Source organism: Microtus oregoni, unplaced genomic scaffold (assembly GCF_018167655.1).
Source record: "Microtus oregoni isolate MIOR12 unplaced genomic scaffold, Mior012 000007F_ref0000211, whole genome shotgun sequence".
Lineage (NCBI taxonomy): Eukaryota > Metazoa > Chordata > Mammalia > Rodentia > Cricetidae > Microtus > Microtus oregoni.
The window spans coordinates 10,995,086-11,020,656 of record NW_024543066.1 but is presented as its reverse complement, the minus strand read 5'-3'; the positions used below and the strand labels follow the sequence as shown (position 1 = coordinate 11,020,656).

At 49.4% G+C, this 25,571-nt stretch overlaps 1 protein-coding gene across 4 annotated transcripts; it reads left to right on the top strand.

The window, feature by feature from the left end:
• Positions 1-6,428: 6,428 nt before the first annotated feature.
• Positions 6,429-25,479, top strand: Aifm2 (apoptosis inducing factor mitochondria associated 2). Of its 4 annotated transcripts, none has more exons than XM_041655930.1 (9): positions 6,429-6,585; positions 13,208-13,406; positions 13,747-13,862; positions 14,961-15,080; positions 15,484-15,576; positions 19,096-19,204; positions 20,863-21,015; positions 22,027-22,230; positions 23,238-23,588. In XM_041655930.1, exons 1-9 carry the CDS (start codon positions 6,487-6,489, stop codon positions 23,387-23,389), a joined length of 1,245 nt encoding a protein of 414 aa, XP_041511864.1. In that variant the 5' UTR covers positions 6,429-6,486; the 3' UTR covers positions 23,390-23,588. The 4 variants fall into 4 exon arrangements, with proteins under 4 accessions (XP_041511864.1, XP_041511863.1, XP_041511865.1 ...); XM_041655929.1 differs by lacking the exon at positions 6,429-6,585 and adding an exon at positions 11,949-12,110; XM_041655931.1 differs by lacking the exons at positions 6,429-6,585; positions 23,238-23,588 and adding an exon at positions 25,343-25,479 and having other exon boundaries at positions 22,030-22,230.
• The last annotated feature ends 92 nt before the right edge of the window (positions 25,480-25,571 follow it).

Below are 25,571 nucleotides of genomic sequence, written 5' to 3'. Positions count from 1 at the left end.
CAGATGATTGTGAGTCACCTTGTAGGTGATGGGAATTGAACCTAGGTCCTCTGGAAGAATGGTCAGTGCTTTTAACTGCTGAACCAATTCTCCAGCCCATATATATATATATATATATATATATATATATATATATATATTTGAGACAGGGTTTCTCTGTGTAACCCTGGCTGTCCTGGAACTTGCTGTGTAGATCAGACTGGGCTCAAACTTAGAAATCCTCCTGCCTCTGCCTCTCAAGTGCTGGAATTAAAGTCATGGGTCACCATCACCTGGCCATATCTTAATTATAACAACAACAAAAATTGTCTCTAGTAGGATGTGGTGGTGAATATCTTTAGTCCCAACACTTGGAAGGCAGAAGCAGGTGGATCTTATGAGTTCAAGGCTAGCTTGGTGTACCTATTGAGTTCCAGAATAGCCAGAGCTATGTAGAAAGACCCCATCTCAAAAAAAAAATAAATGTCTCTTGTATCCCAGGCTGGCCTTGAACTCACTATGTAGCCAATACCTTGCACTTCTGATCATGCTGTTTCTACCTCCTGAGTGCTGGCTTTACAAGCCTGCACCATCTCTTATGCCTGACTGATCCCATATTCACTCAGCAGTTTCCCTAGACTTCCCTGTGAGATAGGGTTAAGGCAGCCATGGCCCAAAGGCTCTCTGCACCATACCTAGGCAATGGTTTCTCTTTGGAGGCCCTGGAGGCTTGAAGAAGAAGATAAAGACTCCTACATCTCTGACTATGATCTGTGCCCCATGTATAGAGAACTGGAAGGTTCAACCTGAGCTTGTGGACAGATAAGATGAAGGCATTTTTAGGAGGACACTAAGTTCTCCTTCAGCTGGAGGTGATTCCACGCACCATTGTCTCCTAGATAAGATTGGTCACATGTCCCCACATCAAGAGCAGTGGACATGAAAGTTCTTTTTTTAATTAAAAATTATGTAAATGTGTGTTTTGCCAGTGTGCATGTCTGTACACCACATCATGTGCCCAGTGCTCTCAGAGGCCAGAAGAGGGCATCAGATCCCCGTGAAACTGGAATTACAGAGTGTTGTGAGCTGTCAAGTTGGTGCTGGGATTTGAACTTGGATTCTCAGGAAGAGTAGCGGCCATTGCTCTTAACCACTTATGGAGACCCAAAAATGTGAGCCTATTCCACCTTGTCTGAAAGTCAGAGAGTTTGAGCTTATTTTTGCTCTCTCCAAATTGTTAACAACAGATGTGGCTACACACGAGCTTCTGGCCTAGGGTGTGGTTAATTAGTATTTTGAGTGTTGAAGTAGATCTGCTCCACCGGGACCAAAGGTCAGAGAACTCAAGTCTATTCCTTGTGTCATGCTAACAAAGTCTGTTTCCCACTCCCCTTTTGGAGTGAAAGCCTGTGGAAGAATAAATGAAGCAAATTCAGTATTTACTGAATGTCCCTCCCGATGCTGTTCTATTTCTGTCTCTTATTTCTCCTATATCTCTGTTCCTTTTGCCTAATAATTCTAATCCTCACGCTCCTACCCTGGAATATAAGAGTTTTGTCGAAACTGGTTTTCAACACCACTGAACTATCTCTCCTGAAATTCTGTTTTCACACACACACACACACACACACACACACACACACGCGGTAGTCTTCACAGAGTAGTCTTGGGCAAGCTAGTAAAAAATATCTTTAATCTGTTATATCACAAACATCTGGGTGCCAGGCACAGTGTTGAAATGCTTCATAGAAATTATTTTTTCTCGTCCTCCCGCCCCCACTCTCTCTCTTGATACAGAGTCTCGCTATGTAGCTCTGAGTGTCTTGGAACTCACTTATGTAGACCAAGCTGGCCTTGAACTGACAAGAGATCCACCTCCCTCTGGGAGTGCTGGGATGAAAGATGTAAGCCAAGAAAGATCTCTCTAGACTCCTAAGGCAATATAGGCCATTGAAGTTGCCCTTGGTGGCCTCCCAGAACTTGAAGGTGTGTGATCCTGTTGCTGAAGATGGTACACACTTTGGACACAGGGCTTGGAGGAATCAGCAGGAACTGACCTCGAAGCCTCTCTGAGGACCAGCTCTCATAGTCCTGGAAGGTGCCAGGCAAGATGTCAGAGGAGGAAAGTAACCAGTCGTCCTACAGATCCCAGCATCAACCGGCAAAGCAAGATGTCCCCAGTGGTGTAACAGTGGCACTGTTATCAGCAGGGTAAACACCAGCTTTCTGATTAAACTAAAGGTCTACTCAATGGGGGGGAACTCTCTTCTGCTACAGTCAAACAACTGTGGCATGGACTCTGGAGAACCCACTACCACCATTTTCCTAAACCAGTATCATTTCTTATCAAGAGCTGCAGAGTACCAGCCGCAGCACTCCCTCGGGGCCCAGAAAAAGACTTCTACTACAAGCAAAAGCTGGCTCGTGAATGGGATCTGAGGGGTAGAACTCAGGCACATTTTTCCTGCATGTTTATTTCTTGGGGGAAGACGAAAGAAGGGAGAAAAAGAAACATAAGGGCATAAGGCATGTAAGGGTAAAAAGGGGTGATCTCCACAAACTTTCCAGTTTATATAGGCATGCAGACAAGTTAACAATCCCGTAGGCGGTGACAATAGGATCAGGCATGCATTTTTACAGAGTCACAGGAAACCGGTGCACCTGGCAAGAAGGCACCTTACTTCTCAGAGCGGGTGTGGCTGCGAATTTCCCCTGAGGCTGGGAACACAGTGTTGGTAACTATACTAACCTGTGGGCTTGATTTGCATTAGCATCTGGCTGGTTGAGTTAAAGGAGTCTCTTCCAGGGGACTTTGCTTTTGACTCCAGCAGGGTGCCCAGGTGAGGGTTTTTCTCTCTAAAGCTAGTTTTAGTGACCTAGACCTTTTTTCTGTATAAACAGTTTATTTCCTGGGCTATGATCCTATGTTAGTTGAAATCAAGGTAAAGGGTAATATAGAAATTAGTAGCCTGTTAAGTCAGAGCAGAAGACCAGTAGATCACACCTTCGTGAGACTGCTGTTAGAGCAGACATGTTACCTCCCTTATGAGGCTCCTTTCTTATCAGAGAGTACTGTTAATAAAGAAAGTGTGTGGGGGACTATTTTTTAAAATTGTTTTTATAGAGCTATACATTTTTCTCCGTTCACCTCTTCCTCTCCCCTCCCCTTCTATCTCTGTGGGGGACTATTTTTATATAGATTTTGGCTATGAGAACTCACGCCATACCTTCATGGTATCGGGGGAGGTATCCGGTCGCCCTACAGGAAAAGTTAGGTTTATACACTGCTGGGATACTATGGAAGGGAGAAATGCAATGATTTCCCAAGATTTCTACAGAATTTACAAGACTTATCCAAAGAACAGGTGTACCCATAGCTCTGCAAAAACGGGTTCCCCAGGTGGAATGTCCATATACACTTTCCGTGGAAAGTCCAGTAAATCTGTCAACTGTCCACTTACTGTATAATACTTGTGTATAGTAATAAGAGCGGTGGGGCTGCGTCCCCAGCACCCCGGCTGCCTGGCTAGCTTATGCCCGAAATAACAACACAAACTGTATTTATTTAATCACTGCTTGGCCCATTTCTATCTAGCCTCTTCTAGGCTAATTCTCACATATTAATTTAGCCCATTTCTAATCATCTGTGTAGCGCCCCTAGGTGCGCTTACCGGGAAGATTCTAGCCTATGTCCATCCTGGGTCGGAGCTTCATTGCGTGCGTCTGCCTGGGAGCTGGGAGCATGGCGTCTCTCTCTGAGGCATCTGCTCCCGAGAGGAGAGCTGTGGAGTCTGAGCTCACTTCCTCTTCCTCCCAGTGTTCTGTTCTGTTTACTCCTCCCACCTATCTTCTAACCAATGAGGGCCAAGCAGTTCTTTTTATTTAACCAATGACCTTCCTCCATCACTTGTGGGCTCACCACAATTTCTGTCTTCTTCTAAATACTTATCCTTATATCCACAGAGAAATATAGCTTTCACCATCAAAATATAGTTTCCCATCAAAGAAACCTTTCCCCCGCAGCAATCTGGAAGCAATCTGGAGGCTATTAGGCTATTACAGGAAGCCACAACCGTCAAAAGGCAAAGAAAAACTCACCATGGAGTTCTGGCACCAGCTGGACACACCTGCAGCACAACCTCCGCACCTAAGGCTCAGGGAACATGAAGAAGGAAGGGGATGATTGTGAGAGCCAGAGGACCGAGATGCTTGCTGTGAGAGCGTGTCTTCGAGACACGATGCCACCGTGAAACAAAGGCCGTGTAATGCCCATAGTGGTCAACATGGCAGTGTGGACGTGGGGTATCTCACAAGGCCCCATCTCTACAGTAAGAGCGAAGAGTCCAAGAATAAGAATATAGAAATATAGATTCCAGAAATAAGATTGTAGAAATAAAGAAATACAAAGTTGTAAGCCTAGGAGGAGAGCAGGTTGTCAGTGGCCTTCTCAGCAGCTTAAGGATTAGCTATTAACTGTGGGTTACTTTGTTTTACAACCCATAGCTCTGACTACAAGGCTGAAGCAGCCCTCTGCAAACTGAGGGTTGTTCTGCAAATTGAGGGTCAGGTTTTAGATACTCGTCCCCCCCCCCCACCTCCCACTGCCGCTATTCCTGACCAGCAACTGATGTGAACTGAGTTAACTTTACCCTTGCCTGCTATACAGAAGTGGCAGTATCAGGGGAAGGCAGAGCTTCGGTAAACACCATCAGCAAGTACCAGAGACAATGCACTAAAGACAAACACTAGTTTAACTGCAAAACCCTGTTGATGCGTTAAAAAGAGGAGTTTGGAAACAGCCCATTGCCACAACCTTACAAATCCATCTCTGGCTGTGGTCTCAGCTAGCTGATAAGCTTTTTGTATCCCGTGGAGATTTATTTATTTTTATTTTTTTTCCTGGAATAAAGTTTGCTTCTGGTTTAATAGACTTTGGTGGTCTGTCCCCATCTTTGCACAACCCCCTTGGAGCCAACAGCTTTTACTTTGGAGCCTGTAGAGAGAGAGCTGATCGATGGCTGCAGAGAGAGACAGAGAGAATACGAATCAGGCTCCTTTAGGGAAAGGCCCCCTGCTAATGTTATATTTTCCCAGATGGTTACATGTTCATAAGCGCAACATTAAATGGATTTAATGTTCGGTTTCCTCAGCGCTTGCAATGCCAGTAATTATAGAAGAGACCGGGAATTTGAGAGGGGCTTGGGGGACGTAAGAGGAGAGGGAGGGGAATGATGGAAATACAGTGCTCATGTGAAATTCTCATCAAAATAAGTGTTCAAAGGGAAAAAGGAAATAGTATCTCCTCTCTCTCTTTCTCTCTCTCTTTCTCTCTCTCTCTCTCTCTCTCTCTCACACACACACACACACACACACACACACACACACACACACACACGTCTAGAGACAGGTCTCACTCTGTAGCCCAGGGTATGGTGAACTTGTGATCCTCCTGTCTCAGCCTCCTCAGTGGCTGCGGGCACAGGCATGTACTACTACTGCGAGTACAGGCATGAGCTAAGACAGCCAGCTCAGACGTGTAAGTGACCTCACAGACAGTTGCCTACTGTTCCCAGGGCAGGGGACCATATCTACATCGAGACAGATGGCCAATCTTTTATTTTTCCCTGGAGACTGTCACTTAGAACACACTGACTTTCATATCTCTGTCACCCTTCTGCCACTTTGCACGCATGTTCACTCCCCTCCTCTCCCTTGCTGACTTTAGTATGGGACAGAGGTCTAACACCTTTTTCAGCCTTCAAGTTTTCTCACTGGTGGTGCACACCTTTAATCCCAGCACTTGGGAGACAGGCAGGTGGATCTCTGTGAGTTCGAGGCCAGCCTGGTCTACAAGAGCTAGTTCCAGGACAGGCACCAAAGCTACAGAGAAACCCTGTCTCGAAAAACAAATAAACAAAAAAAGTTATTCTCAACACAATAGGTGACAAGAGATGTTTTTGGTGGTGGCAGTGGTTTAATGGTTTCATTTTCAGATGGGATCTTAGGAAGCCCAAACTGGTCTCAAACTGTCTGTAGTAGCCAATGACGACCCTGAATTTCTAATTCTGTCTCCATCACCCAAGTTCTTCGATTACAGTCACCACCACGCTCTGCATTTGTAATGCTGGGTAAGGAACCTAGGGCATTCAGGATAGGCAGTCTACCCTACTGAGCGGTGTCCCTAGTTTTGGGCTTAGTCCGGTATTTCCCCAGGCCATCACCTGACCAAAAGATAGACTTGTTCCACTCTTCTTGTTAAAGCCCCCAATGCAGTAACCAGGGCTGGGCACACAAGAGGCACTCAGCCCCCCTGCACATACGTGAAGGAGGCACAGCTAGAGCACACACACACGTGGGGGTGGGGGAGGGTATAAGACCTACAGGTGTCTCCCAGAAACCCAGGCATAACTGGGGCGCGGGGCGCTGGCAGGCAGAAAGGCTAAGACTGCTGCAGCGAACAAAGTCTCTAAATTGGAGGCGGTCAAGGTCAGTGTCAGGGCAGTAGGGATGGGCGGAACTCGGGGCGGCGCCGCAGGCCTAGGACAGCGATGGGCACGCCCTGGCCAGGGCCTCCGCGGCCGCCGGAAGACACGCGGACAACGGCAGGTGAGGTCGCCTGGGCCCTTATTCCCGGGTGCAGCGGGGTAACGGTGGAGGAATGACAGGGACCACGACTTTGCGAGGAGGTGCCGTTGCCTAGGATACCCAGCACCGACCCGTAGGACCGGATTCCCCGCCCCTAAATCCCCCGCTAAGTCTTTCCGGGAACTTAGGGCCCTGTGGGGAGCAGGACGCTCAGGGGCGGCGAGGGAGGCTGGCAGGCTGGCAGGCGGGCAGGCGGGCAGGCTTTGTCCCTATCCCGGGAGGGTTCTCAGACTGAAGGACTGCTGTGTCTGATCGCAGCGAGGAGACCCTTAGGGATCTCAGGGAAAGTGAGTGGGGTTGCCCAAGTGATCATCAGTTCGGGTGTATTGGAGGCCTGCTTCACCCTGCCCCCTCCCGCCCCCCGCGAAGTCGGGGTTCTGCCAAAACAGGATCAGCTATGGCTGGATCCACCCTCTCTCCTAGATCTCTTTGACCCAGGAATTTAAGGGGAGGGGCGGGAGGGCTCAGCTGTCTTAGGAGGCTCCTGCGAGAGAACAGGTGCAGACTGTTTGGGAAAGGACTTCCAGGTCTCCCCACTCAGCACCTATCCTCCAAGGCTGCCATCAGCTTCTAGCATGAGCCATTGTCTGCTGCTCACACATCCCAATGCTCAGCCACACCTAAAGGAGTACCCCAAGGGGGCTGCACATCAGGATCGACCCAGGTTGCCTCCTAGTCACCAGGAAACTGACCCCCAGTCAGTGTTAGGCCGTTCCAGGACCATTCACTCATAAGCAATAGAACTGGGCCTATCAAGTACTGTACTGTCAGTGAACTTTGCCTGGTGATAGATGAAGGTGCACAGCGGATGGGATGTGCAAGTCACGTGGGTGGGGTTTGAGTACAGGAGTGTCTGTGATACCGAAGCGACTTCCCTCCTCTCTTCGTCCTTTAGCACTGGGTGTTTTTCAAGGGTACATTTGGGAGTGCCTTCCCCAGAGTGCCCACTCTCAGCCTGGTCCCTGGTGTCCAAAGAGGGGAGCCATCACCTCTCTTCCCCAGTGGAAGAGAGACATCATAGCCCATTGAGTCACACTTCAGTAGCCTTCTGCCTCTCTTGGCCACTGTGGAGACAAGGCTATCCTTTGTGTCAGTGTTGAAATTGTCCCTGTATAAGCCAGGATGATTCAAATGACTGTGTGGTGTATTTGTGATTTTTTTTTAAGACAGGGATGGCCTGGCCTCTCGTTGGCCTGGGTGTACACAGCTCCTGTTCTGTGTTGTCTGAGGTTTGACCTCTCGACAGCTATGGCAGAAATGTGTTCCAGTAGTAGACTTCTGAAGGACTCTGACCCTGGGATCAGGCTGCATGGCAGAGAATACGGCTGATAGGCAGGTTCAAGTGTGAACCACATCATTGCACGTGTGTGTATGTTTTGGGAGATGAGGCAATGGTCCAATTACTTAGGAAATGCTGTACCATTGTTTTTTAAGGGGTGGGGGATGGGTAGGGGGACAGGGTCTCATGTAGCTCTTGGCAGCCTCAAACTTACTATGTATCCAAGGCCAGCCTTGAACTTCTGAACCTCCTGCTTCTCCCTGCTTCTCCCTTGTAAAAGTGAGCTTCACCTGGTTTCTGTGATGCTAGGAATCAAACCCAGGACTTCGTGCACACTAGGCAAATGATCCACCAAAAGAACTATGCTCCAGCACTTGAGACTTATTTTAAGCCAGGGGTTCTCAACCTGTGGAGAGGAGGGGAGGAGTTTCAAACAACCCTTTCACAGGGGTCACCTAAGATCATTGGAGAACACAGATACTTATATTATGATTCATAACAGTAGCAACATTACAGTTACGAAGTAAAAACGAAAATAATTTTATGGCTGGGGGTCACCACAGCCTGAGGAACTGTGTTAAAGGGTTGCAGCATTAGGAAGGTTGAGAACCACTGCTTTAAGCTAGTATTTCTGAACCCAGTATTTTTAGTTGAGATTCTCTGTGCTTCCTTGCTAGGAATGTCTGAGAAAGTTAAACCTAGAGTTCCCCATGACTCAGCAGTTCTTCCATAGTCATAGGCTAAACTTCCAAACATGGCTGTGTAAAACCTGGAGCACAGATGTCCATCCATGGCTGCGCTGTTCACAACAGCCAGGAAGTGAAGGCTAAGATGTTGAATCACCCATGAGAATGTGGTGCAGTCATATGATAATGTTATTTGGCCATGTGAAGGAGAAACAGACACCATACAAGCCAGGGAAAGGAACCAGATACAAGAGGTTATGTGTTGTACGGTCTGTTTGCACTAAACGTCTAGGGTAGGCAGTCCGTGGAGACAGGTATGTTAGTTGCCAAAGGATTCTCTAAGACAGGGGTCTCTGGTACACATTCTAGACTGACCTCGAACTCTATCCGTCCACCTCTGTGCCCCCTGAGTGCTGGATTTACATCTGATGGTATCACACCGTAATGAAACTTTTCTGGATTGATAGTTGTGGTGGTTGTTCAATCTGGAAAGTGAAATAAAATCTGCCAATTTTCACTTTAGATGGTAACTCTTATATGCAAATTATATTTGATTAAAAATCATATAATCATAGACCTATCCCACTATTTCCTTTTTGAGATAGAGTCTTACTCTATAGCCCTAAAATTCACTATTTGGTTAAGGCTGGCCTTGAACTTATGTTGATCTGGGATCATAGGTGTGATATACCATCACAGCTAGCTTCCTTGTACAGCTTGTGCGCGCGTATGCATGTGTACGAAGTTTACATCGGGCACCCTTTCTTGATAAGCACCCACCTATTTTCTTTTTTTTTGTGGCAGGGTCTCACTTTGTAGCCCTACCTAGCCTAGAATTCTCTATGTAGACCAGACTGGCCTTGAACTTACAGAGATCTGCCTACCTCTACCTATGCCTCCAGAGTGCTGGGATTTAAGACCCGAGCCATTTCTGGTCCCTCTTTTTTTTTTTTTTTTTTTTCCTTTGAGACAATGTCTCTCCAAATCAGAAGCTCATTGATTTGCCTAGGCCTGCTGGCCAGTCACCTTCAGGGATCTGTTTGTCTCTGCTTATGGGGTGCCGGAGTTGCAGGTCTGAACCACCAGCTCTTTTTTTTTTTTTTTTTTTTTTTTTTTTTTTTTTTTAAATATTTATTTATTATGTATACAATATTCTGTCTGTGTGTATGTCTGCAGGCCAGAAGAGGGCACCAGACCTCATTACAGATGGTTGTGAGCCACCATGTGGTTGCTGGGAATTGAACTCAGGACCTTTGGAAGAGCAGGCAGTGCTCTTAACCACTGAGCCATCTCTCCAGCCCGAACCACCAGCTCTTAAGTGAGTCTTTGGCATACACACTCAGAAGCCACGCTTGCCTGGCAGACACTTTACACTTTCCTGAGACATCTCCAATCTCCACAGCCCTGTCTCGCTGTTGAAGGTTAATTATTTTTGCCCAAACAACACACGCTTTAGCAATGTGTAGCATGTTTAGAATGTTTAGCAATTTAAGCAACCGAAAGCTAAGAAAGTAGAAACCTCTTCTTAGCCTAGTGTTATGGCTCAGGGAACTATGTCATGGTTCAGGGAACAACGGGGTCAGATCTGATAAAGGTGGAGCATCCTCCAGTGGCTAAGCTTTTGTTTTCCAAAATAGGATGAAAACCCCACACATATGAAACGCAAAGTGACAGGGAACGCCAAGCTTGCAACAATCACAAAAGTGTGCATGCATACACCAAAGTGCTGTGTCTTATTGCTCGCAAAGTGGGTGAAGATCTACAGGTGATGATCCTGTTGCCTGACTTGCCCATGGACAAGCCTTTCATGGAAAAATTCTATTCACTCTTGTTGTTGTTGATTTGTTGTTGTTGTTTTGTTTTTCAAGTTAGCGTTTCTCTGTAGCTTTGGAGCCTATCCTGAAACTACCTCTTGTAGAACTCACAGAGATCTGCCTGCTTCTGCCTCCCAAGTACTGGAATTAAAGGCGTTCGCCGCCACCACCCAGCTTCACTCTTTAAAAACCAATAGGTTAAGCCGGGCAGTGGTGGCGCACGCCTTTAATCCCAGCACTCGGGAGGCAGAGGCAGGCGGATCTCTGTGAGTTCGAGGCCAGCCTGGTCTAAAAGAGCTAGTTCCAGGACAGGAACCAAAAGCTACGGAGAAACCCTGTCTCGAAAAATCAATCAATCAATCAATCAATCAATAAATAAAAACCAATAGGCTATATGGGTGTGTGGGAGCCTCTTCTAGAGTCTCCCACCAATGGAGGTTTCTGTGGGCTGGTCTGGCTACCATATTGAGCACATTCATATCATAACGATCATTCATTCCAGGCATGTATTTGGAGCAATCGCAGGGTCTGTAGCTGGAAGTGGAGGACTGCAGCCTGGGCCTTTGGTTTTAGGTGGCTGGCCAAGTAGGTTATGGCCCAGTGAAGAGGAACCTTGCTCTACCCCCACCCCCTACCCACTCCGGGGAGGGGCAGGCAAGAATGGACAGAGAAGAGCCAAGGACAATTAGTGTGTCCAAGTATTGGGAAAGGAGCTGGAATGTTCAAGAGAGTTGCTGGCCTTCAGTCCCCCAAGTGAGGGTGGCAGAGGTCAGTGGAGGAGAGAGAAGGAAGATTCCAGAGAGAGCAGCAGGAAGTGAGAAACGGCCTCTTTTTTTCTTGCCGTTCTTGATCCTCAAGGCCAGAGCAGCAATTTGGCTTTACTGGGGGCTGACTTGGTTGAGCGTAGCCAAAGTCTGCCTTTTGCGGAAGCAGCTAGGTGATCATGGAGGAGCTGAGGCATCTTGGACTTTTGGCCAGCTCAGTAAGGCCCTGGCACTCACCCCTCTGGGGGATGGCATTCTCAGGAGAGGCAAGGGCAGCTTTGTTGGCTCATCTGGCATGATGGGATCTTAGTGACATCTGTGCTGGCCTGTCACCTGCTCTCCCCACATTTCTGCTACATGTGCCTTGAACTCTTACTCACTGACTCAGCCCACACAGAAGGGGGCAAGTGGAACATAGCCTGCTGGGGTCCACCTTATGACCTTCCCTGTTTCTAGCCCCTGCTAATCCACTGGTGTCCATTCCTGCCTCCGACTGGGTATCTGTGTCTTCCTGGGGCTTGGTTCCCTGGGATATCCATCTTCTATTCAGTTGGCATAGTTATCCTGCTGAATACTCAGAATTAGCTGGGGGCATCCCTCTGAGGAGTTAGAGGAGGAGAGGGAGTATTGCCTCCTGGGCCTCTCTGGCTGCTTTTATGTAGCTTTTCTGTCTTTAGTGTCTCCCTAGACGTCCCTTCTTCTGACCTGGCCTGGGCAGAAGGAGTAAGATGTCCTTTGATCTGAGACAGTACCACCCAGCAACCCTTCTCCTGCTGTCTAGATCTTGGCTGGAGAGACTTGGCCCTCACATGGATGGGTGGTTCTCTTCACACTGGCAAGCCTCAAGATCACATGTTCGTCTCTGCGGTTCATTTGGGCTGGAGGCATAGGGTCAGACTCCAGGATCCTGCCAGTGATCCTGATAGCCTCCTGCAGGTGCCAGGTGAGTCCTGGTACCTTCCAGCTGCTTCTGTCTGGACTCAGCAGTTCTGTGTCTAGTGACCTAGATGGGCTCTTTCCGCCTTAGATACCTCAACAACCAGCTCTGGGCCAAAGGTTGTAGAATGTTAGCTCCTGAGGCTCAACCAAGGTTTGCTCTCAGTGTGCTGGGAACTGGGTAGCCTGCCCCAGTCCAAGCAGTGGGCCTCAAGCTTAGGCTATGCCCACTGCAGGCACGCTCCTCAGATGATCGATCTCTTGCTTCTCCTCTCAGCCTCGTCAGGGCCTTGCTCTCCCTTCCTAGCACAGGGTCTTCCAGATAGCTGGTGCTTTCCCTCCCCCACCCCCACCCCCTTCCTCACTGCGGACAGTCATTGAGATTTTTCCCCCCAGGCAGGTCTCTTCCGGTCACCACCACTGTGTCTTGGGTCATACCTCCTAGATGTCCCCAGGGTGAGGGGTGTTGCTGCTTTGGAGTGACCTATCCCATGGTAGGCTGACTCCTCCCCTGTGATCTCAGTCTGTTCCTGGTGTTGCTACAGACTGCTGCAGACTGGAGAGCTTATACGGAGCAGAAATTTGTTGGCTCATGGCTCTGAAGGCTGAAAAGTTCAAAGTCAAGGAGCCAACCTCTGCTGCACCCTCCCATGGGGAAGACAAGAAAGAGCAAGTACTTGAAACCTCAGTGCCCCACTTTTTTTTTTTTTTTGGTTTTTCGAGACAGGGTTTCTCTGTAGCTTTGGTGCCTGTCCCGGAACTAGCTTTTGTGGACCAGGCTGGCCTCGAACTCCCAGAGATCCGCCTGCCTCTGCCTCCCGAGTGCTGGGATTAAAGGCGTGTGCCACCACCGCCTGGCAGGGCCCCACTTCTTAAAGTTAAATTTTTATGTACTTGTGTGTGTGGTGTGTGTGCGCACGCGCACGTATGTGTCTTTGCTTGACTAGCCAGATTGGTTAGCTCTGGGTTCAACTGAGAGACCCTGTCTCAGAGAATAAGGAGGAGAGCAGAGTGATCGAGGAAGACTCCTGATGTCAGCCCGTCTCTTGCCATGGACACCCTGTTCTCTCATTCCCCTGAATCTGATGTAGTCTCTTCTCCCAGCCCAACAGCACCCAGTTCGAGATGGGGTCCCAGGTCTCGGTGGATACGGGAGCTGTGCACGTAGTCATCGTGGGCGGGGGCTTTGGAGGCATAGCGGCCGCCAGCCAGCTGCAGGCACAGAACATCCCCTTCATGCTGGTGGACATGAAGGACTCCTTCCACCACAATGTGGCAGCCCTCCGGGCCTCAGTGGAGAGCGGTGAGTTGCTCTTTTGAGAGCTCAGTCTTGTCACTGTTATGGGGTACGTCGGAGCTGGGGGCATTTTCTCCATTTGGGGCAAGTTGCTCCAGGCCTTAGATTCATTCTTAAACTCAAACCTCTGGTCTTAAGCATCTTCCATAAAGAAGTGCCAGTTCTTTACAGAACTTCTTTATCAGAGCTTAGGGTCTTCTGAGGACCAGACGGGAACTTCAGGGCAGAGTGGACATCTGGGTATACCCACTGGCCTGGCTGTGGCCAAGAGCACCCCTGTGGGTATGTGACTTGGGAACGTTTCAACCCCATTTGACCCTGTGACGTCTTCTGTGTCCGTTCCCAGGCTTTGCCAAAAAGACATTCATTTCTTACTCAGTGACCTTCAGGGACAACTTCCGACAGGGCAAAGTGATTGGCATAGACCTGAAGAACCATACCGTGTTGCTACAGGGCGGTGAGGTGAGTGTGTGGGTGCCCGGTGGGAGTAGCCCCCCTCAAGGCCAAGAGGAACCATCTGTGGGCTCCAGGTCCCACTTTCCACTTCACAGGACATTCTTGGTGACAAAGGCTCGGTCACAGCAGACGCAAGCAGAGGGTGGCTGGGGTTGCCCGAGCCTTTTCTACATGCTGGGCACTGTCCTGAGCCTTTACATAAGTGTCATTCTCCCCCTTTTGGCATGATAGATGGAGGAGTCTAAAATATCCAAGAGAGGAATCGGGGATGTGGCTCAGTTGGTAGAATTCCTGCCTAGTGTGCATGAAGCCCTGGGTTTGCTCCTCAGCACTGAGCGCTGTAGGCGTAAATAAGGAAGTCCACGAGAACCTGGGGAAAAGAATAACACATGTTTACTTGGGGAACACTCACACAATAAAAGTAGAGAGTCTCCCCTGTCCTCTGCTCTGTGGGCCCTGAGAGCTGCAAACGGAACTCCGACCACAAGCCAAGAGAGCGAGAGAGCCCACTCCTAGCTCTTAAAAGCGATCATGTACTCAGACAAAAGACCACACCTCTAAGTCCGGTACCCCCAAAGGCTGAATGAATTCCCACTCCAGAGCACGGTGGTACGTGCCACATAATCCCAGTTACATTGGAGCTGGAAGCAGGAGGTTAGAAGTTCAAGGTCATCCACGGCTACAGAACTGGGCTACACGAGACCCAGTCTCAAAAACAAAAGTCCAGAAGATTCCAAACCATCTCCACAATGGAGGTGTGACTCTTGCTTACTGCTCCCCCCTTCCCCAGGCAGTCTCCTGCTCCTGGCCCCTATGCTGGTTAGCTCTACACCCCATGCTCTCCTGCGTCCTTAGGAGATCTTTGCTCCTGTACCTTATATGCTTTCCATTAATAGGGTGTTTTCTCTTCCTCCTTGGGCCCTTGGCTGTCCAGAGCTCTGAACATGAGGAGAGGTGGAACAGGGTGTTGCCTCATAATCCCAACCCAAGAAGCCTCTTTTCTGCAACGCTCCATGATCCCTGGTGTCCAGCTGTTGGAGGCAGAGGCCCAGCCCTTCCGGCCCGACTTACTTAACTCATGCATCTTTTTCTTATCCTCTCTAGGCCTTGCCCTTCTCCCATCTCATCCTGGCCACAGGCAGCACTGGACCCTTCCCTGGCAAGTTTAATGAGGTGTCCTGCCAGGAAGCAGCCATCCAGGCCTACGAGAACATGGTGAAGCAGGTGCACCACACTGACGGATGTGGGGCAGTGTGGGCAGGCCGGAGCGCTGTGGCTCTGGAGCAGGGGGACTATCTGGGAGGACCTCATGGCTGCCAAAACAGCCTGCGAGCAGCGGAGAGCTGTTAGAGAGACATTTTCCTGGAGGAGGCCTCAGACCTGCTCGTCCCTCTTGTCGCCTCTTTATATACACACACGCTGCCCCTTCCACCTGCTTTGTGGTACAATGCTCCGTGCTCCCACTTCCCCCAGGGATCTGTGAAGGGAGGAGGAGACCCATCTGGAGCCCAAATAGGGACGGAGCTCTGCCCTTCTTTAGCCAGGGCCTCCCTCCCCCTCCATAGGCTGAGCCACCATGCAGGCATGTGGGCATGCTTCATGGTCCCTTCTTCTTCTTCTTCTTCAGATCCAGCTCTCAGAGTTCATCGTGGTGGTGGGAGGTGGCTCTGCAGGAGTGGAGATGGCAGCAGAGATAAAAACGGAATACCCCAAGAAGGAGGTGAGGTGGCCTTCTTGGCTATCTTTTTTTTTTTGAAAATTTATAAGAACATTAAATAAATATTTATTTATATGTACATATATAATGTATTTATATAAATTTATATTTATATATAAGCATATATATAAATTTATATACAATGTATGTATATATATACACATATATAATATCTTTGTGTGTGTACATGCACAAGTGCCACGGTGTGAGTCGGAGGATATCCTGTGGATATCTCTCCTTCCACCCTGTCTCCCCTGGGATTTGAACCCATATCATCATGCCTGGGGACAAGCACCTTTACCTTTACCCATCTCCCACTCCAGCAACACCAGGACTTTGCTCAGGTCCTGGGAGGCTGGAGCCCCACATGCATGAACAGAGTGTTTTCCATCTTGTACTAAAGCAATTCCACAAGCAGTCACTCTACATAGCGAGAAGAGCCTCCTGCTTCGGCTCCTGGCTGTACAGATCTCTGAACGTGGGGAGAGGAGGGCCAGCGAGTTGTCTCATAAACCCAAACCGCCCATGTCTCTCCTTCCAAGTGAGAGCCTTTGGGATGAGGCCTGGATGTTCTCTTTTTGCTGTGAAGTTTCTTGGTATGTTTGATTGGCAGCCCTTGCCCTGGACAGCCACATGGTGGTCATGTAGGTCAGCCTTAGCTCAAGTGAGTGAGCTTCTTCGAGCCACAAAGAGCCTGTGAACAGCACTCCTCTCCCTGGGGAGAGATGGTCGGCTTCCACAAGGAAAATCAATCTGGCATAATTTAATTATATGCTTACTCTCTGACAAATGGCTGGAAATTATGGTGACTGATGGATGTAGTTAAAGCATTCATTTTGATTCATGCGTGTTGCATAGAAAGCCCACCCTCCCTCGCTTGTTCTCAGTGCTTCTGTGATGAGCAGAGTGGGTCTCTTCCAATACCGACTGATCTTACTAGCACTAGTAGGGTGTCCCGTGAAACAGTTCAACTCCAGAGCTGCCTGGAATTGGCACATACACCATAGGCCAAGGGCTCTCTGCCCCATCCGGCTGCTCCCACCTCCGATGACAGTGGAGTTGTAGGTCCCTGGTTAAATAACACTTCTGACCCAGCTATAAGTGGAAAGTTCTTTCCATTGGGTTTTATAGCAGCTAGAGTGTCATATAGACCCCAGAGATACAGCTTGCTTACCACTGCTAGCTTACCACAAAAGAGGTTTTAAAGGACACAGATGGGGCTGGAGAGATGACTTGATGGTTAAGAGTTCATACTGCTCTTGCAGGGGGCCCAGGTTTGGTTCTTAGCACCCACATGTGGGGCTCACCCCACCTGTATTTCCAGCTCCAGGGGATCTAGTGCCCTCTCCTGGACTCGATAGGCACTGCACTCATGTGTGCATATCCACATACAGACGTGTAACTAAAACTAATAAAATAAGCCTTTAAAGGACATATATGAACAGCCAGATAAAGAGATCCCAAACACAGGGGCCTCTTTCTCCCTGGAGTTGGGGCATGCCACCTTCATTCATGAGGAGGCTCTCCAAGTCCTGCAGAGGGATTTGAAGGCTTCTCCATTGGAATGATGAACTGCGGAACTCCACCTCCAGCTCCCTGGGCTTCCTGGGAGATTGGGGCAGGGACTGGAAGCTCCTACTGTGATTTGATTCTGGTGGCATTGTCCCATCAGATTGAATGATGCTCCTGTCAAGCAAGAAATTCCAAGGCATCCAGTAGTTTGTCACTCAGAGAATTACAAGGGTCACAGAAGCTCTGGGTTAGGAATTAGGGCCAAATATCAGAACAAATGGTTCTTCCAGCACTACAAGGCTTCAGAGCTCTGTGTCAGCAACCAGGAACAGACCAGAATTCTTGTCATGTCACGGGGATAAAGACGGTCTGAAGTAGTATGTTTCAACTGACTCAGGGTAGGATCTATGTTGTATTAGTAGGCATGTAGGAGCACGTGTGTGATTGGCGTGTGCTGAGTTCCCTCCTTTACCACGTTTTTTATTAGGGCCGAGCATAGCAGCACCCTTTAATCCCAGCACCTGGGAGGCACAGGCAAGAGGATCTCTGTGAGTTCTAGGCCAGCCTGGTCTATATAGCGAGTCCCAGGACAGCCAGGACCATGCAGAACAGTGGTTCTCAACCTTCCTGATTCTGTGACACTTTAATACAGATCCTCATGTTGTGGTTACCCCCAACCATAAAATGATTTTCATTGCTACGTCATACCTGTGATTTTGATACTCTTCTGAACCGTAATGTTGGTATCTGATATCTCTGATGGTCTTAGGTGACCCCTGTGAAAGGGTTGTTTAACCCCCCTCAAAGGGGTTGTGACCACAGGTTGAGAATCACTGAAGTAGAGAGACCCTGTCTCAAAAAACAAAATTAAAAATTTTTATTTACTTTAGTGTGTGTGTGCGTGTGCACGTGTGTGTGTACATGCCACATTCTGCTCTCTATGAGGAGATCATAGAACAACTATAGGCGCTGTTTTTCTCCTTCTACCCTGTGGATCCTGGGTTCACACTCAGGTTGTCAGGCTTGGTGGCAATCACCTTACCTGGTGAGCCATTTTGCCAGCCCTCCCTCCGTTAATGTGTTTTCTCGTCCATCATTGTACAGTTCCTGAGTGGGACAATTGAATTCTGGTGAGTCTCAGGAGATGTCTGGTCCAGGTGTCAGAGATGGGATTTCAACCCAGTCAAGCCTTCCCCTCTTCTCCGCTTTCCCCTTCCTTCTGTCTTTTCCTCCTCTCCCTTTTCCTTCTAAGACTTCATATGTGCTAAGCAAACATTCTACCCGTACGCTATGTCTCCAGCCCTCTTTTTATGTTTTATCTTATTTTATTTTGGAGACAGGGTTTCTCTCTGTAGCCCTGGCTATCCTAGAACTTAACTCTGCAGACCAGGCTGGCCTCGAACTCAAAGATCTGCACGCTTTTGCCTCCTGAGTGCTGCGATTAAAGGTGTAGACCACCACTGCGTGGTCTCTTTTTACTTTTGGAGACAGGATCTGACTCAGTAACCAGTTGGTCTGGAATTCAGCCTGGCCTGAAACCTGAGATCCTCCAACCTCAGCCTCCACAGTGGCTGAGATTACAGGCCTGTGCCATCAGGCCGGAGAGACAGCCTGATTTCCAAGTCTGACCTGGACGGTGGTCACAATCTGAGTGCATGTCTTCTTGCTGAGACAGCAAGCGGATATGCCAATGAGGCTCATTTTACAACTAGAGCAGTGTTGCTATCAGCCTGGTGTGGGGTCGGAATGCCAGCAGCTTATATACTGATTATACAATTGCACATCCTGAAAACATTGTCCGTTTGCCTTAGGTGAGGTGTGGATTTGGGCAGTAGCACATGGGTGGTCCTCTGGTTCAGGGGCACTGAGTCCTGAGAGGTAGGCTGAAGCCCTGGCTGCTGTGTAGAGTTTGTCTCCCATGCTCATTTCCTCAGTATTACATGAGAAGTAGGAGGGGAGACTCAGAGCTCCCCTCTCAACACCTGTGTTGTTTGTTTGTGTTTGTTCCAGGTCACTCTCATCCACTCCAAAGTACAGTTGGCCGACCAGGAGCTCCTGCCCAGTGTGCGGCAGGAAGTAAAAGAGATCCTCCTCCGGAAGGGCGTGCAGCTGCTGTTGAGTACGTGTGACAAGCCCCTCCTGTCCAGCCCCCACCTGCTGATACACTGCCCGTGGCCCAGTTGTGGCCGCTGGTTGGGGCTGTAGCTGTGGTTCATCCGCTCAGGCTCCCCTCCTTCCCATTGTATCCAGAGAACATCAGGAAGTCTCAGACGTGGGAGCCTGCCTGAGCTGTATGCAGCGGGAAGTCAAAGTCACAGGGCTAGAGGGATCCGGCTGTAGTTAGGCACAATGACAGATAGGGGGTGCTATTCACTGGCTGATTTAAGTGCCTCTAAAGGATCTGCCCCATGTTTTCATTTTTCCTGTCTCTGTGGAAGATGGAACTGGCATGCAATTTGAGGCATCGAGGGTCTCTGTGTGGCCCTGGCTGTCCTGGAACTCACTCCGCCTCTGCCTCCTGGATCTCACTCCGCCTCTGCCTCCTAACATTCCACCTGCTTCTGTAGCCTGAGTGCTGGGACTAAAGGCATCCATCCCCACTTCCCTGATTTTGGGTGTGGCATTTTTTTTTTTTTTTTTTTTTTGTCTAGAGCAGGAAGAGAGAGAAGCTCCTGGTATTTGGAGTGGGATGGCACCTGCGTGTCCCCTCTGTGTTCTGTGCAGAAGGGTATGAGGCAGTTGCTGTGGAAGCCCCACTCAGCTGTCACAGCCTCCTTTGGTGACTGGTCCCCGAGGACTGGAAGCACTTTCCTTCCAAACAGATCCCCTCACTTTCTCTGCCTTTTGCCACGTACCCATCCATCCATCCATCCATCCATCACCCATCCACCCATCCATCTTCCCACCCATCTACCCACCCATCCATCCATCCACCCATCCATCCATCCATCCACCCACCCACCTGTCTACCCACCTATCCATCCATTCATCACCAATTCACCCATTCATCTATCCATCCATCCATCCATATACACATACATACATCTATCCACTCATCCATCCATCCCTTAAAATAATTTTGCCTGTGTACATGTCTATGTACCATGTATGTGCCCAGTGCCTTTGGAGGCCAGAAGAGGATATTATTAGATCCCCTTGAACTGTAGTTACAGATGGTTTTTAGCCTCTATTTAGATGCTAGGAATCAAATCTGGGTCTCCTGGAGGAAAAAGTCCTCTCTCCAGCCCCTTCTTTTTTATTTTTATTTTTTCTTAACTTATGAGAGAGAGAATCTCATGTAGACCAGGTCGGCCTTAAACTGTGTCAGCAAGGAGGACTGAATTTGTAATCCTCCCGCCTCCTTTTCCAGAGCCCTGGCATACACACTATACATAGTTTTTCGGGGCTGGGTGTAGAACACAGGACTTTCTGCACATCTTGCAAGTACCCTACCAACTGGACGCTTTCTCTGCTTTCTGGTCTGTGCTATACTAGGGGCCTTCCGCTTAGACGGGACAAACAAGCTGCCCTTCAGAACAGGAAGGGACCCTCTGTTGAGTAGCGTTTCCTAGAACTTGGGAAGCTTGATTTCACTTCCCTTCAGCAGCTTCCAGGAACTTTCCTCCAGATGGATCCTGTGGGGTCGGCTGTCCACATTCTGCTGTGTGGGGGTGGGGCGGGAGTGTGGACCGAAGGGGAGAGTCACGAGGGGAGTGATCACTTTCCCCGTGGTCTGCCTTGGTGTGTGCCAGCTCCCTGTCTCGCACCCCTCCACAGGCGAGCGGGTGAGCAACCTGGAGGAACTGCCTCTCAGTGAGTTCCGGGACTACATCAAGGTGCAGACGGACAAGGGCACCGAGGTGGCCACCAACCTGGTGATCCTGTGCAACGGGATCAAGATCAACAGCTCTGCTTACCACAGTGCCTTTGGTGAGTGCGTGGCCCAGGCGTAGCTGCCCCAGAGCCGCCTCCTTTCTCTCTAGCATCCGGAGACATATCACAGCCCTTCCCACCTGAACCAGCACCCTATCTCATCCTATCCCATAGATCTTGAACTTTAAGTTTAGGCGAGAGGCCCTGCCTGCTCAGCTTGGAGGCCAGAATCTTCTGAGGTTAAGGGCTTCCACCTAGTGGACCGAGATGGAAGCAGGCTTCAGAGTGGGGAGAATGGCTTCCCTTCCTGATGCTTCCCATAAGGAAGCTGAGGAAGTCTCAGGTCAGGCTCTCCCCCTCCATAGATAGATATGATGCTCTCTCCAACCCCAGACCTAAGCACCTGGTACTTCAGTTCCAGACCTCCTTTCGGGGAGGGTGGGACCGTAACATGGCCCCATCTCTTAAAGCTCACTATCCAGATGCCAGAGGGACAGACGGTGGACCCATGTGGGTTTAAGCATCCACAGAGAGTGAGACTCAGTGGCCAAGCCCCATGGTCGCGCTGCATCCCCAGGCACCTGTCACCAATGGCTGAGCACCCTTTTCCTGACCAGTCTCTGCCGGATCCAGCAGGAAGTTAGTTTTCAGTCTAGAAGGAAGGTGGCCCACAGGGGTAATGGAGAGAGCACCCAGTTTACTATCTCAGTATTCCAAGGTATTTTAGAAGATACGTTGTTTTGAGTCCCTTAAAGGAAGCTTATTGTTTAGGAAAGGGCTAAATCTATTTTAAACATATTTCGACGTATGTTCCAAGGGCAGTCCAACACCTGAGAGCCAGGGGACTTGCAAAGAGCTCTCTTTTGTGTGAGAAGGCTTTCCGGTGCTCTGCCTCAGGCTTGACCTGGCAGGAAGGGGCTTGGACGGGAACTTCAGGCAGGATGAGCAGCCGGTGGGCATGTCACTTCCTAGCACACAGCTCTGAAGTGACTGGACCCACACCCGGGACTCGTCCCACTGTTCTGGAGGCGACTTAACATGGCTGCTCAGGGGTGTCTTCTTGCCCAGCAGAGAATAGACTGGCCAGCAACGGTGCTCTCAAGGTGAACGAGTTCCTCCAGGTGGAAGGGTACAGCAACATCTATGCCATCGGCGACTGTGCTGATATCAAGGAGCCCAAGATGGCCTATCACGCTGGTCTGCATGCCAACATTGCCGTGGCCAACATCGTCAACTCCATGAAGCAGAGGCCCCTCAAAGCCTACAAGCCAGGTACGGAAAGCTTGGGCATTTGGCAGTTGTTAAGTTTGGGGTCAGATATGTGGAAGGCTTTGGGGGCTGTAAGATGAATGACTGCTAGACTGCAGGCCCTGTCAAAAAGTCTCTTTAAAAAGCAAATGTGTTATTGGGCTGTAGCTCAGTGGTAGAATTCTTGCCTGGCATGAACTGAGGCCCTGGGTTTCATCTTCAGCATTGTTAACAGAGGTGAAGAGATGGCTCAGATGCGCTATCAAGGACCCTCATTTTTTTTTGTTTGTTTGATTGTTTTCAAGACAGGGTTTCTCTGTGTAGCTTTGGAGCCTGTCCTGGCACTTGCTTTGTAGACCAGGCTGGCCTCAAACTCACAGAGATCTGCCTGCTTCTGCCTTCTGAGTGCTGGGATCATAGGTGTGTGCCACTACCACCCGGTTCTAGAACACATGTTTTAAAAACAAAAAGCCAAAAAAAAAACAAACAAACAAACAAAGAAACAAACTAAAAAGAAACCCTGGGCATCATGGTCAGTAAAAGATCCAGTCTTAAAAAATAAAAATAAAGCCGGGCGATGGTGGCACACGCCTTTAATCCCAGCACTCGGGAGGCAGAGGCAGGCGGATCTCTGTGAGTTCGAGACCAGCCTGGTCTACAGAGCTAGTTCCAGGACAGGCTCCAAAGCCACAGAGAAACCCTGTCTCGAAAAACCAAAAAAAATATATATATATATATATATATATATATATATATATATATGTGTGTGTGTGTGTGTGTGTGTGTATGTATAAATAAATAAATAAATAAATAAAAATAAAAAAAGTGACTGTTACCTGAGGAATGACAGCCCGGGTTGTCATCCTCTGGTCTCAACATGTTTCCACACACATAGGCGCACATAGGTGCACCCACATACCCAGACATCTGACTTGCTTTCTTAAACACGCACTGTTGCTCGTGGACTCTGAAAGCTTCATTCGTGGCTGCATCTCTCAGGTGTTCCCTTGCTTTGTGTGTTTGCCCCCCAGGTGCACTGACATTCCTCCTGTCCTTGGGCAGAAATGACGGCGTGGGCCAGATCAGTGGCTACTATGTAGGCCGCCTCATGGTGCGACTGGCCAAGAGCAGGGACCTCTTCATCTCCACGAGCTGGAAAACCATGCGTCAGTCACCACCATGACAGGGAGGCTGCGTGGGAGTTGAGGTACCACTCGGAGGGGTGACAGACTGACCGACCAAGGACATCCTCCTGACAGGTGCCAAGAGCAAAAGCTCTTTGGATCACGGTGTCAGTTGTGTGCTGGCTGGAAATACAACTTGTATAAAGCCCGAAATGAGAGACGGAGAGTAAAGGGGGAGACATTAAAAAAAAAAAAAAAGCCCTAGAAGATTCTTTCTGAATTTGGAAGGTCTGCTTGCAGCTGGACTAGCTAAAAGGTCTTGGGGAGGCAGAGGCGGCTTTCTGTGCTATAGGCTTCTGTCTGTGTGTCCATGTGTGCACACGGATGCATAGGGCTTTGGGCTTAGTGTGCAGAGCTCCTGTAGGGCAGACCTGGGCTCCTCTAGCTAGTGTCCTGTCTGTAGTATAGTAAGCAGAGCCCACGGCGTGAGACCAACTAAAGAAAGAGTGTTGGCATGGGGAGATGGCCTGTACCTTGAGTCCCTCCTCACTTGGGGTGGAGAAGCTCATAGGTCCCACAGGAAGTAGGTTAAGTAGGGGCCTCATTAATAGGGGCCTCATTTTATTCTCCCAAACTTAGTATCTGCACTCTGCTCTCTCTTTCTTCTCCCCCTTCTCTCCCTTTCTTCCTCCCCCCCCCTCCCCCCGCAACACTCTCTCCCCCTCTCTCTCCCTCTCCCTCTCTCTTCAGTGTCTACCTTATTCAGATTGGCCTTGAACTCCTGAGCTCAGGTGATGCTCCTGAAACCCTCTTTAATCTTCATGAACTTTATCTCCTTATTTATCTGAATGTAAGCCACAGGTACATTTACAGAGAGACAAAGTTCCCCTCTAGCTAGTCCATCTGTTGCTGAAATCTCTTCCTGGGGTGGGGGTGGAGGCATATAAGCAACATCTATCCACTTCTCCTAAGGAAGGTCCCAATGACAAACCGAGGCATGATTCTGTCACACTTTACTCTGGGGAACCAGTGAGTTTATTGGGGTTCCTTATATAGTATCTGAAGGGTGTGAGTGCTTCTCCCCACAACAAGCCAAGCCTGGAAAACTTTAACCAGCAGGGATGAGGGCTCCATAGCTATGGGGCAGCATAAGTGGACCACCTTTCTCCTAGCCTTTCCTGGCCTATATGCTCAATCCACTCCTTGGGTCCACGTGCAATTAAGGCAGCATTGCATACAACAGGTGGTAGGGGATTCACAGGCAAGGGTCTCCTGCCTCCCACCGTTCCACGAGGGGATAAAAACCATCAATAAGGCCAGCTGGGACAGTCCTTTTAAAGGGGGAGCAGCTGAATCCCCCCCCCCCCCCCCCGTTGATGGTGGTTGCTTGGCTCTGAGAACAGCCACTCCAACACCATGCTAGCAAGGTGAGGTTTATAAGGCTGGAGGTGCTAAGACAGAAGCCTGGCTTGCCACTGCTGTAGGAATCCCAGGACGGTGATCCATGACTCATGACTCAGGGAGAGTACTGGATGCTTGATCTTCAGAGACCGGAGGGACAACTGTGGACGATTCCTAGTGATTTCCAGGTTACCCTCACAGGCTGCTGCTGGTGGGGCTGGGAGATAGGGAGCGGGGGTGGGGAGCTATGCTGCTGATTTCCCCGCCAGCTCTTGTCACTCGGGTCCTCACTGGCCATCATGTCTACTACAGAAGGCTAAGGTACACGAATGACTTCTCTATCCAAGTGAGCTCGCCCAGCAGGGAAGAGCTGCTGGTGCATGGCCTAAATTGAGTGCCTATACCAGAAGAGACCGGGAAGCCACTCCAGTAGATTTAGGCTTGGCTCTCTCCGCTCTGACTCTTCCTGTTTGCTTTTGGCCTTGGCCTCTGCTTACGGGTGGCAGAGTCCTTGCCCAGCCTCCCTGGCACTACCAGTCCATTTGGGCTGTTGCTAAGGTCTGTTCTGTTCAGTTGCACAGGGTGGGGCTGAGACTTAAGTCTCTCCCCAGGGAATCATGACCCACGGGCAGTTTTGTCCCCAGCTCTGCTGTTGGGGATGCTAGCCAGCAGGCTCACCCTCTCTGAAGGCAGGACCGAACACCCACAGAAAGCCCGTCATGATGCAGGCTGACCATGAGCCTTAGAGAGCATAGTGGGACGCTAGGGTGACAGGCCCTGTGCAGTTTCTTTACAACACTCTTGAAGAATCTTCCCGGGAAGACAGTCAAGAAGAGGAAA

Bases quoted from the DNA above. Each gene is read 5' to 3' on its own strand.
- Aifm2 (XM_041655930.1), top strand. From the start codon at position 6,487: ATGGGCGGAACTCGGGGCGGCGCCGCAGGCCTAGGACAGCGATGGGCA. The intron at 13,863-14,960 runs GTGAGTGTGTGG...TATCCTCTCTAG, and splicing joins TGTTGCTACAGGGCGGTGAG to GCCTTGCCCTTCTCCCATCT. The intron at 19,205-20,862 runs GTACGTGTGACA...ACCCCTCCACAG, and splicing joins GGGCGTGCAGCTGCTGTTGA to GCGAGCGGGTGAGCAACCTG.